Source organism: Zingiber officinale, chromosome 6B (genome assembly GCF_018446385.1).
Source record: "Zingiber officinale cultivar Zhangliang chromosome 6B, Zo_v1.1, whole genome shotgun sequence".
NCBI classification, from domain to species: Eukaryota; Viridiplantae; Streptophyta; class Magnoliopsida; order Zingiberales; family Zingiberaceae; genus Zingiber; species Zingiber officinale.
Window position 1 is genome coordinate 72,091,351 of NC_055996.1, and position 15,005 is coordinate 72,106,355.

The window sequence follows — 15,005 nt, forward strand, 5'->3', positions numbered from 1 at the left end:
GTGTATACTCGCTTCTCCGCTGCCCTATATAAAGACCCTCATCCTTCGTCGGATGTATGTATTCTGATATTTTGGGAGCCACTCCTTCACTATTTGCTTGCCTGACTTGAGCGTCGGGGGGGTCGTCGCCGGGAACCCCTTCCCGGCCCGACTTCTGTGCAGGATCGCTGGAGGTTCTTGCTACCAGTCGAAGATTCACGTTAGCAGCCGGGGAACGCCACGTGACTAACATCTGTTGATTCAGCATTCGAACAGGATCATATGATAATTAAACTAGTAGTGACATTGATATGTCATATCACGAACCGGATATTCTAATTCAAAATTAATGAGATTTAGATATCAGATATAAAAAAATGACTTGAAATCTGTTTCTAGGCCTGAGCCAATTGAACCCGTACCAAGTCCATATATTTATAAATAATAATAAGCATAATAAATATTAAAAAATGAAAATATGTTTTTAATAATTTTGATTAAAAACCCATTTTATTTTTAAATTTTCAAATATTAAGTCTGACTCTTCATGCAGGTCATGCCTGGTCGGATCCATGGGCCGAGCTTGCCCCAATCGGCTCGACCTAAGGATTAGGGCTTGGTATGCGTCCAAGTAAATCATGATTGCCTGAGATATATATGCCCGGAATTGCTGATAATTCTAGTTAGCATCGTATAATGTTCCTCCCATGAAATGAAATGTTGATTAGTGGTAAAAATGAGAACGACTGTCAGAATTTCTCAATAATTAATAGGCAAAATCAATAACACGGCCTTTTCCTATTTTGATTGCTCATGTATAATTATCTCTTTTCATTTTAAATTGCTTCTAACGACATGGTGATTAAAATATAAGATGTTCGTATACAAAGTCTAAGGATCAAAATTCAGCGCATTTGAATGTACCCTCTCTATATCTTTATCACTTATACTTATGATTTATTAATATTAATTTAGGAAGTACGACGAGATGAATGAATCATCTTTTTTTTTCACATAAATCTTACATCTAATTTCTGAATCGATCGTAGTCTTATCAATGTTTTAAAAAACGTGAAGCGCCGAGTCTAAGCTTCAAGCTTTATAAATTTAAGCGAACTTAGAATAATTTTAAACGTAAAAAATTATTTTTTATTTTTAAATAAAATTTAATTATTTTAAATAAATAAATAGATCAAATAATATTTATCCAAATTTCTTCAAATAAAATATAATTAACATGAATTAAAATTAAAGTACATAAAAAAATACTTCATTATCATCACAATAATTAATTAAAAAAAAATCGAATTGATAAAACTTGTAAAGCAAAAATAATACTATGCTCATTGAACTAGGACTCTAGGAGTAGATTAAAGATAAATAATTGATAAATGAGAGACTTACAAAAAATTCCTAACAAAATTCTGCAATCATCTATAAGATCATCTGCCAAGAAATAAAATCTTAATTCTTAACGAAAGACATGCATTTAATATGATAAAAATAAACAGAACAACTATCTACTACATGATCTACATCTACATACCCTTTGTTGGTTGCTTCAACAAAAAAAGATCACATGATCTTGATTTGTCCTAATAATTGGTAAAATCAGAGATGACCATGAATCACATATCAGAGAATGACGATCAAATCAAAACCTACTTTCGAGCGAGAGGTCGATCAACGAAATTTCAATAAATCGTCGGGGAGACTAACCGTGCAGAGAAGCGGAGAATGGATAGGAAACAAGAAGACAAGATCGGACAGAAACCGTCGCCCCTGCCGCCGTCGTCGCCACCCCACCGCCGATTTGTTTGCAAAATTTGAAGTCGGTGACAAGTTGTAATACTTTCCGATCACTTTTTCTAGGTTTTCTCGATAGCAGACAGATAGGAGGTTTATGACAGATTATGACTTTTCTCTTAAGAGTTAAGAGATGTTGTGTCTCTTCGTTTTCTCTAAATTTTTTTCCTTATGTTCTTTAAACATTTACAAATCAATTAAAATTATAAATAAAAAATCATACTTAAGCGCTATTAATCATGCTTAATTTGGTCAAACATATTTTGACCGCTTTCCCCTAAAGCGAATTTTTTTCTTCCTCGCTTCGTGCTTAAGTGGCGCTTAATGACGTTTTTTAAATACGGAGTCTTACATATCTTATAGTCGCTATAATTTTATAGCTATCGCAACAAAGTTCTTAACTTTTTAATATATTTATTTGAATACAAAATATATTAAAAAATTATTTTAGTTTACAGAGTCAATATTAATCATAACAAAAAATTATTTATTTTAATAATTATGAAATCATAATTACCATAAATATTTACGGTTTACAATGCGCTTCAGATTGCATTATTTTATCATTTTACAAAGAGGGACGGGTGGCTTTCATAAGAAATTAAAATAGAACTATCTGTGAAGATTTGGAAAAAAAATTTAAAAAAAAGTGCCCAATTGTTTTTTACCATAATTAATGAGAGTTTTTTCGGAAGAAAAATAATAACAATAATAAACCAGAGGCGGTGTCGTTGCCCCCTTTTTATTTCCCCTTTCGTGTCCCGGTTGGAATTAGGTTTCGACGCCATGGAGAACGATAGCTTCGACGCCCGAGTAAAGCGCCTCTTCGGCTCTCGTCTCTTCGATACCGTTCCCGAAAACTCCTTCCCGGCGTCTTCTTGGAACGTCGCTGCTGGCGATGTCGAGCGGCAACGCTGGATCCGGGAGAAAGCCCCCGGCACCGACCGCGAGGATGACCCCTGTGCCTCCGCATTTGATGAAGGAGGTTGCTTCGCGCAGAAATCCAAGAGGTCCAAAAGGGACCGCAAGAGGAAGTCGAAAGACGACCTGGATGGATTCGATGAGGAGGAGGAGGAGGAGGTGGACACCGAAGGTAGTGGCGAGGAAGACGATGAAGCCAATGATGAAGACCCAGAGGCGCAGCATGTTAGGGCTTCTGTGGGGCTCGATCCAACCCTCGACCGTGAGGTTCGTCGTCTTTAACTTGCTTTGGTTCTTAATTCTGGTTTCCTATTTTCCCTCTATTTGCTTCTGCTGATTAGTATGGCAATCGTTCTAACTGTACTATGATCAATCCTAAACCACTATTTTTCTTGTTTTGTGCCAACTTTAGCCGATTTCACCGATTTCAACCTCTATCCTCAGATAAGAATTTAAATCGGCAAATTGTTCCCCTCAATTCCTTTCTTCATCCCTCAAATCATACCCATTGGATCCTTAAAGACTTGGTTGGTGAATGCCTTCCTGTAATAATTGCATTCCATGAATGTTGTTTGCTATAATCTGACTCAAAAAAAAAACGTTATTATTAAGCAGAACTTACGTGAAGTATAAAATTTGTCTCTAAAACAAAGATTTAAGCTACACATGAGATGTAATTAAACGTGATTAGATAGAGCTGATTGACCTTTGTTCAAAGTACATGAATGTGTCTCCCAACATCATTGCATCTATTGGAATAAAGTCAGCTTGAATAAGCGGGAAAACATTCGACCGACATCATTGTATATACCATCATCAACAAATCAATGACTTGGCTTTGAGTATCTCAGAGCTATATATTTCGAGAAACTAATTTAATTTTCTGACATTTAAAATAAGTTATGGCTAAATCAACACTTTGGAAAGATATGAAAGTAATAGAGGCAGGAGACATTGGTGCCTCTTTCTGAAACCTAAACCTCTAAGAAAAGGGTGAAAAATAAGGATAGGAAACTAATTACTTCTTTTCTACTTTTGTCCTGTCAAATGAAAAAACCCTTATTTTCTTCTTTCCATAGTCTTTCATATGATATCTACTACCCAGTAGATTCTCCATTCTTTCAATTAAAAGCTCAAAGTCAGTATCGATGGCAAATCAATTGCTAGTTAGTTTTTTTTTTTTTTTGCATGGACTAATTTGTTAGCAGTGTGATTGGTCATTCTCGAGTAGAACTAAATGAGTTTCTCATAGGTTTATCATTTAACATCTCTATCACAGGTATTTATGTAATTCCAAAGTTAGCAAGTGTCTAAAGTATGATCTCCTGCATTATGTAATTAGATGTGCATTAAAATAACACTGAATAGGATGAGTTGAAGATGCTCTTGGTTCTTCATGGTTTCAGATACAGAGGAATACAAATAAGATCAATATGAGTATATTTTACTTCATTTGGCTTATCCACGTTGTTGGGCTAAATTTAAAAGCAGTTGATGAACATAGCAACAACACACTAGTAGAAATGCCCGTCAAATAATTGGCAAAGCAGTAAATGTCACCTTGTGTCATCATATGTCAATAGAACAAGCCAAGAATCTTAATTATTTAGAGCAGATGAATGAATGTTATCCCTGCATTAAATTGAATTCTGGTAATGTTATGACTAATAGTATCTGGTTATTTGAAATCTTTTTTGATTATGCTAAATAAGTTTTCTTAGGTCTTTTTGTACCCCTCGTGTATTCTACTTTTATATGATCCACTTATTCCAATTGTAGAATTGTTATTCAACTTTGAAAACATTGCCCCATTTTAACTTTTTTCCTATCATTTTATCTTATATAGATACACCTAATTGATCCTGGATAGTTATTTTTATCTGTATAAGCATCTTACTTTAACTCTTTTCTATATGTTGATTTTTAAGTGCCATGCACTTCTGGATGCATAAAATATTAATCATAATATATGTTGCTACTATGAGTTTTTTTGCTCAATCTTGTCTAATTTCTTTTTCCTCCAATCAACAAAATTAGTCGAGTTAATATCGTTGCACCTTGCGTAATAAAATTAGTCGAGTTAATATCCTTGCACCTTGCATAATAACATTGATATTCTTGAACAGAGATGATTTTGCTTTCATATAGTTGTTTGTAACCTTTAATAATATATTTATTTGCAGGAGGAGGAGGATGAATATGATATGGCAGCCATGAATCGGAAAGTTACCATGGACCGCATATACATGAAAGACGTCAATGACTACAGCCCTTTTTTGAACTTCCACGCAGCAGTCCCTGATTCCCTTGATGATTTGTCCGAAGAGGTCCATGATTTTAGTAGAGATCCCCGTGCTGACCATTTTGCAGCCAGTGTAAGGCTTAGCGAAGATGTCAAGGCAGTGGGAAATAACCAAATTGCTGAAGATGGCATCAAATTGAAGTCTATTCTGAAAAGGAAAGCAAATCATATTGACTCCAATCCAAAAAAACGTGTTCATTTTAGTCCAGGATGCAACGACAGCAATTTTAAGGCTAATGAAGAACAAGTGTCTCTTGTAGCCCCTCAGGCCATGGAGGCAATGGTTGATGGAGAAAACAATTTACAAATTCCTGAAGACCACCCTAAAATTCCCGATTACTTGAGGAACCCCACTAAGTATACTTGCTACAGCCTGGAGTCATCAATTGATGTCGATGATGGAACTAACAAGAAGGCATTTGAAGAATTAAGAAATTTGATGAAGCATTCAAGCCCTGCTGAGACGGTGGCACTTGAGAGTTCTGAGGCACTTCCAATGTCCATCACTTTCACACCTCAGAAGAAATCACAAGGTAATATGTTGATCGACAGCAGCTGCCAAACCCATTCCCTTGGAATATCAATAGACACATCTGAAAATGATACATGTGGAATGGATGAAGATGATACTCGTGTAGGAGAAGCTAGCACTCGTGGAAGAAAAGCTCCACGCAATTATCGATCAAAGTCATCCGATGATTCATAACTTCCTTTTTTTTTATGTTGTAATGTTTTGTGGTCATGAAGCCTCGCTGTGGAACAATTTTTATTCAGGGTGTGATTTTGCTACATGTAGTGTCTAGATGCACCGTATAAGTCTTTTTAGCTATCAGGCTCAAGTAAAGTTTATTGGGTTAATAGTTGCTTGAAGACATATTACTTTGCATCACCGGAAGACTTTTCCCTTAAAAAAAAACCTTCCTAATAAAGCACGAAGGGAGAATCTGAGGTCTTGAACCTGTGAGAGGGTGATTTTGTCTCTGTATTTTTTTCCCCCCCAAATTGTTAGAGCCATGTATCTCTCTATAGTCGTAGTTGAAAGTTGGAACTATATTGCATCTTTGTTATAGTTATTCTCGCCTCATTCAGCGGCATCTGATCAGCCAACCCAACTACAAAGTATTCGATGCGTTGTCAAACTTAGAACACACAAGATGATGGAACGTGACCGACGATGGATGGTAATAGATGAATGCTTTTGGCAGATTTTATTGCTCAGTTTACTTCAGAGAATGGATAATAAAGGGAGGAATCATAAAGATACGTTGTGGGATTGCAAGCTAGCGGCCTATGTGCTCGTGAGCCAGTCGCGAGCACGCAATCGGGCGGCCACTGCGAGGCCACGAGCATGCTTCAAGCTCATCGGTTCGTTGGGCTCGTTGCCTGGATAATAGTGTAGCTGAAATTTTACATGATGTGGATCGAACTCGTACCAATTCATGCGAATCAGACCAATTCTATCTATGTGGATCGAACTCCAAACGTTTTGACCCTCTTCTAGTGAATTTTCCTTAGAATCAAAGTCTGCCTTAGATTTGATAATCTAACAAATTCTCTCCTTTTGTTTTTTCTTTTTTAATCCAGTCTTGGCTCAACTAATTCGGATATGGGCGACCTTCCTTTGGATCGCCCACCGAGTAAATCCGGGTGCACAAGCAAGTTCATGTCCAACCGTCAACTTCCCAAATCTCCAGTAGGTAACGAACTGTGATTCTGTAGCAGATTCTAGCATCACTGTCATGATACCCTTAACAGTTCTATAAAAATAATTATGAAAGGTAAAATCCATCTGACACCCCCTTCCCTCCATTGACTATCCCCAAACCATTAAGAGAGAGTAAATCAGAAAATTAAAATTAATCATCACATGAGAAAATAATTTCTTGATCTTTACCGAAATTCGACCCTTACTCAATTCTGTAAATTTATCATGTGATAATCAACTCAGTTATATCTTGAGGGTCATGATACCCTTAACAATGATGACAAAAAATAGAATCCGTCATCCTAATGATCTCATACGATCCTATGACTATATGTGAAGAGGTAAATCATAAAGCAATAGTTAGTCCACACGAGATTTTTTTTTTTCCATGATACCCTTAATAGAAAAAATAATAATAATCTCAGTTAGTCTCATTGATTATTCCGGAGGTGACCGATCCAATCCCACGAAAGTTTTCCATTGGCCACTAGGATAAATAAAAAAACGCGTGTGACGACCAGCCTAGAAACTCAGCATCCTTTGGTTGCGCTCTCCATTTGGAGGAAAAATTCCTGCATGATACCCTTAACAGAAAAAAATTGATAATTCCAGTTAGCCTCATTGACTATTCTTGGGAGTGACCGGTCCGGCCCCACGAAAGTTTCCCACCAACCACCAGGGTAAATCAAAAAGCGCGCGCGGCAGCCAGCCTAGAAACCCAGCATGCTTTGGTTGTGCCCCTCATTTGGAGGAAAAAATCCTACAAATACGCTATAGCTGGGAATCAAACCGGGAATACCTGGGTGACAACTTGAATGTCCTACCGTGACACTATAGCCCCAGGGAGTAAAATGATAATTTCAGTTAGCCTCATTGACTATTTCTAGGAATGATCAGTCTGACTCCATGAAAGTTTTCCACCGATTACTAGAATAAATCGGGAAGTAAAACTGTATAGAATAAAGTTTTTAAAGTGACTTATCTTACCATCAAGCGGCCCCATATTTTAGAAAATCTCCTAAGAGAACAGTGAATATTTATACTATTAAGAAGACTCGAACTCACTATCTCAGACAACATCTCTTGCCACTAAGACAAAGGCACATCAACCATGATACCCTTAACAGGGACAATATCATGGCGGTCTAGATTTTAATGTTATCGACCTCCACTAAGTCAATTTCAAAGCTAAGATGTGTTACCTGTCTCATTTGTCAGACTCCACTTGTCACACACATTGAAATGAGAAGGAGATCCCGGAAAAATTCCTCCCTCTGTAGCAAAAGCTAGGCTAGTGCCATTTAATTTGCAGTGTACCTTCTCCATCGTCAAAAGGTGCCCCAACACATGAAATGGACTCGCCCATTTCCATGTTAATTAGCTGCAGAATATTCCCTCCCAAACATCAAAAGGCTTTCTTCTTTTTTTTTATAATAAAGTATTCAACTCTTCGACTCAAGAAATCTAGAAGTGCTAAAAAAAGCGGTGCTTTATCTCTTCTTGTTGTTCTTAAGAAAGGAGCAAAAGCAGTGCTGCAATGTGAAGCACATTTGCTGAATTTGTAATAATATTAGCGCTAGTGACGCAATGTTACAAACACAAAGCAGTGCATGCAAGTGGAAGCATCATGTTCCTACATTATACTACTACTACTCCGAATTAAGGAGCAAAATATGGACAGAGAGAAAGAAAAGGGGTCGACCTACGCAGAGATCTCGGACCATGCACCTCAATTCCCCCGCATTGCATTACGCTGCAGCAGCGAGATAAGTCTTAGTCAGAGACGGAGCAGAACAAGGAGAGCCGACCTGAACGGCAACTCTGCCGCACGGAGCTCTCGCTCCCCTGCACCATTAACGCTCGAGGCAAACACCATTTGGCAATCCCCAGGACCGCCGCCGCCGCCGCCATGGGGGAAGCCCGACTGCAACATGTTGATGGAGGCCAAGAGAAGTAGAAGAAGAGGGAGAAGAAGAAGAAACAAAAAGGGAGACTAAAGGCAATGATAGTAGAAAAGGAAACGAGGAAATCAAAGATGAAAAAGGGAGGATGGACATGGTGGACTGCAAAGGGAGCATGGTGGTGTGGGAACTTCAAGGCGCACTTGCACGGACTTCAAAGGACGTTTGCGTTGGGGGTGAAAGATTTCGCACGTACGTGAACAGGAAACGAGAGGAATGGAGGTGTTAGAGAAATGGCAAAGGAGGGGCACTCGAGACTTGTGTTGACTGGGATTAATAATGAAGGATCGCCATCATGTGCCTGGATTTTAATCAGTTTGCCTGAATTATTTTGTAGTGCCCAGGGCTGTGTTTTCTCAGGATAAATCAAGGGAAGAAAAGTGGCATGAGGGAAGCGAGAGAGAGAGAGAGTTGATACCATAACAATACAAGTACAGCAATACTGATTTCAATACTTATTAACTTGCAACCGGCAACAAGCAAACAGAGGGGGTAAAGGAAAAGAAACGCCCAACTTCATACCATAAAACAACCCACCACCTTATAGGTACATGCATTGATGCGGCAAGAACTAAAAATGAATGATGAAGCCAGCCAGTAAAAATGAATACACAAGAACTAAAAAGAAAAAAAGAAAAAATCTAGAGGGGAGGGGGGAGGCTACAACACCTTAACTCCACTCGGGCGTTTGCCTTCCATAGCATCCTTTTTGATGCGGCAATCGGCACAGAGGAAGGGACCTTCCCATGGCTTTGAGCTGGTGGAGAAGATGGAGCCAGCGTGAACAGATACCCCTTCGCTGGGGGCAAGGTGCGTCTGGCATATAGCGCATGTAAAAATATTCCACGTTTTTTCTGCGGATGAGTCGCTTCCTAGTCTGCAAAACAAGTGGAAATCAATATTTGCATGGATTTGAGTTCCCAAGGGAATTGTATCCTCGTATGATCAGCAGACTATCAAGGTTTTTCAAAACTAGAATTTGATGGTCAGTTTTTTTTTTTTTCAATAATTAACGATCTTCATTTTGCCAGTTGAACCGTCTATTTATCTAATTGGTCTGGAACCAAGACAGAGTTTTATGCTATCTCTCACTTTTCTCTCTTTAACATTACCTATAAAGACCCAACATAGTTAAAGATGACGAAATAGCTTAGCTCTAAAACCATGTTAGAGCCTAGGATGAAGCGCAATCTAACCAAAAATACTGACACTTTGGGTGAAGGACCTCTTTTAACTACATTTTAGAAGCTCTCATCTTAAGATGTGAGACCATGAAGAGGAGTTTTAGTCACTTCTCACTTTCTACTCTCTATACCAAAATGGAGCACTTCCATTTAATGCCATGAATTGGACAGTCTGCTTGTATTGGCACTATTCATTTTGTTTAATGGGTCCATAGACCTCCATTTCGATTAACAAGTTTTCATATATTGCAAAATAGTCAAGTTTGTAAGACCTGAACCAAATTCATGTCTATCCATATATTAGTATGAATTTTTTACATATGCAGTTTTTTTTGTCAAGAGATGGACCCATCTGGGTCACTTATATTAAAAAAAATGATCAAGAAACGTAAGGGATTAGAGTGCCTATGAGAGACGCACTACAGAGAATTGAACCGAAGCCAATTGGCAGATCCATATAAAAAAACTAGTTTAGACTCCTTCTAAGTGCCTCCTTTGCTAACCAGTTGGCAACTACATCTAGCGGTATGTGTAAATCTAATGTAATAAAAATGCATATATAAATTATTGATAGCTGCAACAGGAAAAAATGCAAGCGACCAGGACAAGTTAAAGCCGAGCGAGTCCAAATACTATTTTAATGCTACTAATTTCCACTTCTAGAATGACAGCGACCAGGACAATTTGCAAGAACCCCTACATAAAGACCATTCTAGTCATGAATTACACCACCAAGACCCGATTTCCCTAAGCACAGATTAACAACAACATCTGAGTGTAGAGCCCTCTAAATAGTCAGTTGGTGATCTAATGTTTTAGCCAGGCATTTGGCCAACCCAAAAAAAATTTGTGTTGGACACAGGCCATCTACTACCCTGTCAAACGCACAAGTGCAGGATAGGATACTAAAAGTTGATCTCCCTTAATTTACATATGCAGTTTGATCAACTAATACCACAACTGTTGACTAGATACTAAATTCTTAGAATCTTGAAGCCAGAAATGATAACATGAGTATAGGATATGATAAATATATCGCATGCTAAGTTGCTAACTATGCTCTTTTGCTTACATGTGTACTATAAGTGTTGATGGTTTGGTTCTGGTGTCGGAATAGAATAAGAATAAAAATGCGCTACGTTAGTATGAAAACTCTGACAAATACCAAAAACTTGAAATTATCTTCCAGAAAGCTTACCTTTCAGAAAGCATTGCGGAACCCTCTTCGAATATTTCTTCAACTATACCAACAGCAGATAGCTTCTTTGCTAGCTTATTAGTAGAATCCTTTGAACTTTTTCTGAAGATGAAAGATTTGAATTTGTTAACCTTTTTCGGTGTAGATTGAGGTGGTTCCGAATGATCAGGTTGAGCAATATCAACAACAATGCAAGTTGTATCATCTTTCAAACCCCTTGTCCTAAGTGCTTCCTGCTTGGTGATCAGCCAAGATTCAAAATTAGCTAGTTGTTTTAGATCACAATTGAATGATTGCTTACACAAACAAAAAATTTAAGGAAGCATGATGATGTAATAAATCTCTGAGACAAAATTGGGAAAATCTTAATCACCTTAACAACAAGTCTAGCAGCGAGCTCTGCAGGCAAACCTCGGCAAGAGTTTGCAGCCATTTCAGAAGTCAAGGCATCCCAGATACCGTCTGAAGCAATTATAAGTCTTCCTCCAGTATTTGACAGCTGGTATAAAAATAAAGATCTTAGGACAAGTAAGATATTCAAAAAGCTAAAGTTTGAAATCCAATTCAACAAAAAAAAAAAGAAAAAAGAGGAGGCGGAATGAATCAACGAGAATGTAAGGTTACTCAATCCAGCTTGATCCTCTATTTGAGAATTTATATAAGCATTGATATCTTTAGAGCATGTATAGCATACTCCTTATGAACAAGAAAAAATGTCGATGGGGATAAATACCTTGACTTGCTTGACATAAGGAACAGGAACAATAAATTCTCCAACATCCATATCTCCTATAGATCTGGATAGGCACAATCCTCCCGGCCAACAGCGAAGGGGACCAATCTGAATAGAAGATATAAAATCTGAGAGAATTATTATGAAGCACTAGAGTAATTATGGTTTCATAGACAATCCAAAAGACTTTTCATCAAAATCAAATTCAAACACACCTGAGCACCACCAACAATACTGAGCCTCCCTACTTCACCTCCACTAGCAGTAACACGTTCCCGCCTGTCCAAAGCCGATTAATTGAATTCGTGAGATATAGGAAGAGCTAACTAATTGCTGTTTACGAACAGCAGCAATACCCACTCTTCAACATTTTCTTCAAGCCTGTGATCAACAGTTAGAGAAGAAACTACCCCTCCCTGTGCATCTAAGATACATCGAGAGTCTCCAACTGAAGCAACAGTAATTGTCCATCCATCAATTATTACAAATGTGACAGTGGTTCCAGATGTTTGTCCTGATAAATAACATGGAACAGGTAAAATCAAAATTTATATTTAGTCAGACCATTTAGAAGAGAAAGGTCATCAGGAAGAGGGAAGTAAAAGTATGCCTTTTCTCTGGAACTCTTTATCAGTCTTAACAAATCCAGCCACCAAAGCACGAGGTAAAGCTTGAAGCCATTCTTCCCGCCCAAGTCCACAGGGAATTGCACTCATAACATGATTCAACAAATTATCTCTAGTATATATTGCTGCAGCATTACCATTATGCCCATCAAGGACCTTAAAGAAAATGAAACATAAATCAGTTCACTCAAATGCACAATGCGACAAGCCATCATGACACATCACCTTATAAGCTAGCCTTACAAGAAGCTCTATAGTAGATACTTTTAAGCATATGGGATAAAGATTCTTGTTGAAATGCTTGTTTCAAAATAATAAATCAGCAAAGATAGCAAACAGTCAGTGACCTTCTCCACCCTCATTGAATGAGCAATGGACTGATTCACTACGCAGAAAAATGTGGCTTCACAAGTCAACAAACCCACAAGTATAGATATTATATAATCCATCAGATAGATTCAAAGCAAATTGGAAGCATAACACTCCTAAAAATAGGAGGAAACTGAAATATCCTTGGTCAAATAGATCAATAACCTTCATATTAGGATCAAAATCGCTGTTCAACTTCATGATATTATTCACCGTTCAAATCAACATTTAGAGAAATTTCAATAAGATTATTAAAATGTCAAGACTGATCGGAACCTTACCATGTTAGCCAAATGCATTCACATTCTACATGATCAATCACCTTATATCCTCAAGGTAATACAAGAACTCCTTCCCCACGACATGGCTTTTGGTTTTTTTGTTTTGTTTTGTTTTGTTTTATGCACAAGATGCCTTTTGGTGTTAAATTAGATTTCTTCATCAATTCTTCCTTCTATAAATGAATGTTTGAACATTTTGGGAAACTTGGTTAAGTTTTAGCTTTGACCTTCCATTTGCTTCTAGGCTCCATTTGCTTTTCTCAAAAATACCTTTTTATGAGGAAATCCAAGTAGATTTCACCCTTATATTTAGTAAACATCTACTGATGAGGATTTCTTGCACTTAATTGTGCATACACTAATGACTTGACTCAGTCAATGTATAAAAAGATGGTGATGAATGGACCAAACATCAACTAATATGAGGACAAACCTTGGCCCATCCCGCTTATGATTTTTTATATTTATTTAAATATTCTGTTTCAATATTTCATTATTTTACTGTATATATTAACAAATATTTATGATCGTTAGGCCAAGTCAGAATCAAATATCCAAAGGTCAAATAGTTCAAACTTCCGACTTGAAAACATAGATGGTGAATGAAACCTCGTGGCTCGTGAAATGAAGAGAAATTCATTACCCCATTAATCTTAGACTTGGAAACAGAAACCGAAGAAAAGCTTTAACTGATGCAGGGGGCGAAAATAGACATTTGTAACTAACATATAAAAGCCAGTAAGAATAAGATTAACAGTGAGACCATATGTTTTCTCATTTTCAAGAATCTGAAAAGAAATGACCTAAACAATCTGAAAATAATGGAAAAAAAAAACTAATTAGGTGGATTCCAAAGGCAGAATCCTGATGCCTATCTTATTTACTAAGATTTTTTATTTTTTTAAACACTTATCATTAATGTAGCAACTTGAAAATATTATTATTATTTTGCAATTGGCATGGATTTGAGCACTTCTCGAAGCTCTAAAATCTACAAGGTACAATTGTACATACCGAATAATTAAGTCAAAGAAAATCTAAATCCTATAGGATTTCTCTCGTCCAACCCTCTGTTTTAACTTGCCTCCTAACTGTTGAAGATAATCTACCATTTTGGTTGATGAATAGAGCACATCTATATCCTTCATTCCTTTAAAATATTGAGACACAGATCTATACTTGACTTACTTATTCTCAATAAGTCAAGAAGTAGTTTAACCAAATACCCAATTGATAAGAGTTTGTTACAGCTATTTATCTGGTAGAAGCCCCGCATGGAACTACATTATAATGATACTATGAGCAGTGCCTGAATGAAAATGGAGCAAATTTCCCACCTAGAGAGTAAAGCCACTAACTCCAACAAGTAAACCCCCTAAAAAAAAGGAAAACGGGCGCCTACCGCGAAAACGGAGAAGCAGGAGGAAGTGTCGCCGGCGACGCGCTGGCAATCGGTCCGGATGAGGAAGTAGTCCTCCCCTTTCTTGGACTGCGCAGCGCAGCCGTACCGCACCCGCGGCCTCTCCATCTTACCCATCCTCGCTTCCTCCCCGATCAGCAGCGCCAGCGGCACCATGCTGCTACTTTTCGCGTGGCGCCGCCGCGCTTCTCCACCGCCGTCCTCCTCCAATCTCACGCGCGCTGCCATCTCCGCCGCCCTAGGAATTCATCAAACAGCGTAGATCTGGCGACAGCGGACGAAGGGGGATGAAGGGAAGAAGAAGAAATAGGCGAATGATGAAATAATCAGGACCAAGACCACCAGTCCACCCCACGACGCGCAAACGCCGACTCCCTTCTCTAAACAAATCGAGGATTATAGATATTGCGGGACAAAATACAAAACAGGGTACCTTAATTTTTAAAAATTATCAAAGGTTATTTTATTTTATTTATTTATTTTTTATAATATTTAACTTTTACTACCAATTAATTATGAA

At 37.8% G+C, this 15,005-nt stretch overlaps 2 protein-coding genes across 5 annotated transcripts; one reads left to right on the forward strand and one right to left on the reverse strand.

The window, feature by feature from the left end:
• Nucleotides 1-2,509: 2,509 nt before the first annotated feature.
• On the forward strand, nt 2,510-5,878 carry LOC121992672. Its single transcript, XM_042547182.1, has 2 exons — nt 2,510-2,973; nt 4,890-5,878. The coding sequence occupies exons 1-2, from the start codon at nt 2,572-2,574 to the stop codon at nt 5,712-5,714; spliced, it is 1,227 nt and encodes a 408-aa protein (XP_042403116.1). The 5' UTR covers nt 2,510-2,571; the 3' UTR covers nt 5,715-5,878.
• Nucleotides 3,208-14,878, reverse strand: LOC121992670 (probable protein phosphatase 2C 15). 4 transcript variants are annotated; one of them, XM_042547180.1, is made up of 9 exons: nt 14,468-14,877; nt 12,400-12,571; nt 12,150-12,303; nt 12,005-12,068; nt 11,790-11,897; nt 11,430-11,555; nt 11,057-11,289; nt 9,344-9,551; nt 3,208-3,249 (listed from the first exon to the last, which is right to left on the reverse strand). In XM_042547180.1, exons 1-9 carry the CDS (start codon nt 14,711-14,713, stop codon nt 3,223-3,225), a joined length of 1,338 nt encoding a protein of 445 aa, XP_042403114.1. In that variant the 5' UTR covers nt 14,714-14,877; the 3' UTR covers nt 3,208-3,222. The 4 variants fall into 4 exon arrangements, with proteins under 4 accessions (XP_042403114.1, XP_042403113.1, XP_042403111.1 ...); XM_042547179.1 differs by having other exon boundaries at nt 3,208-3,288; XM_042547177.1 differs by lacking the exon at nt 3,208-3,249 and adding an exon at nt 5,802-8,094 and having other exon boundaries at nt 14,468-14,878.
• Between the last annotated feature and the right edge of the window lie 127 nt (nt 14,879-15,005).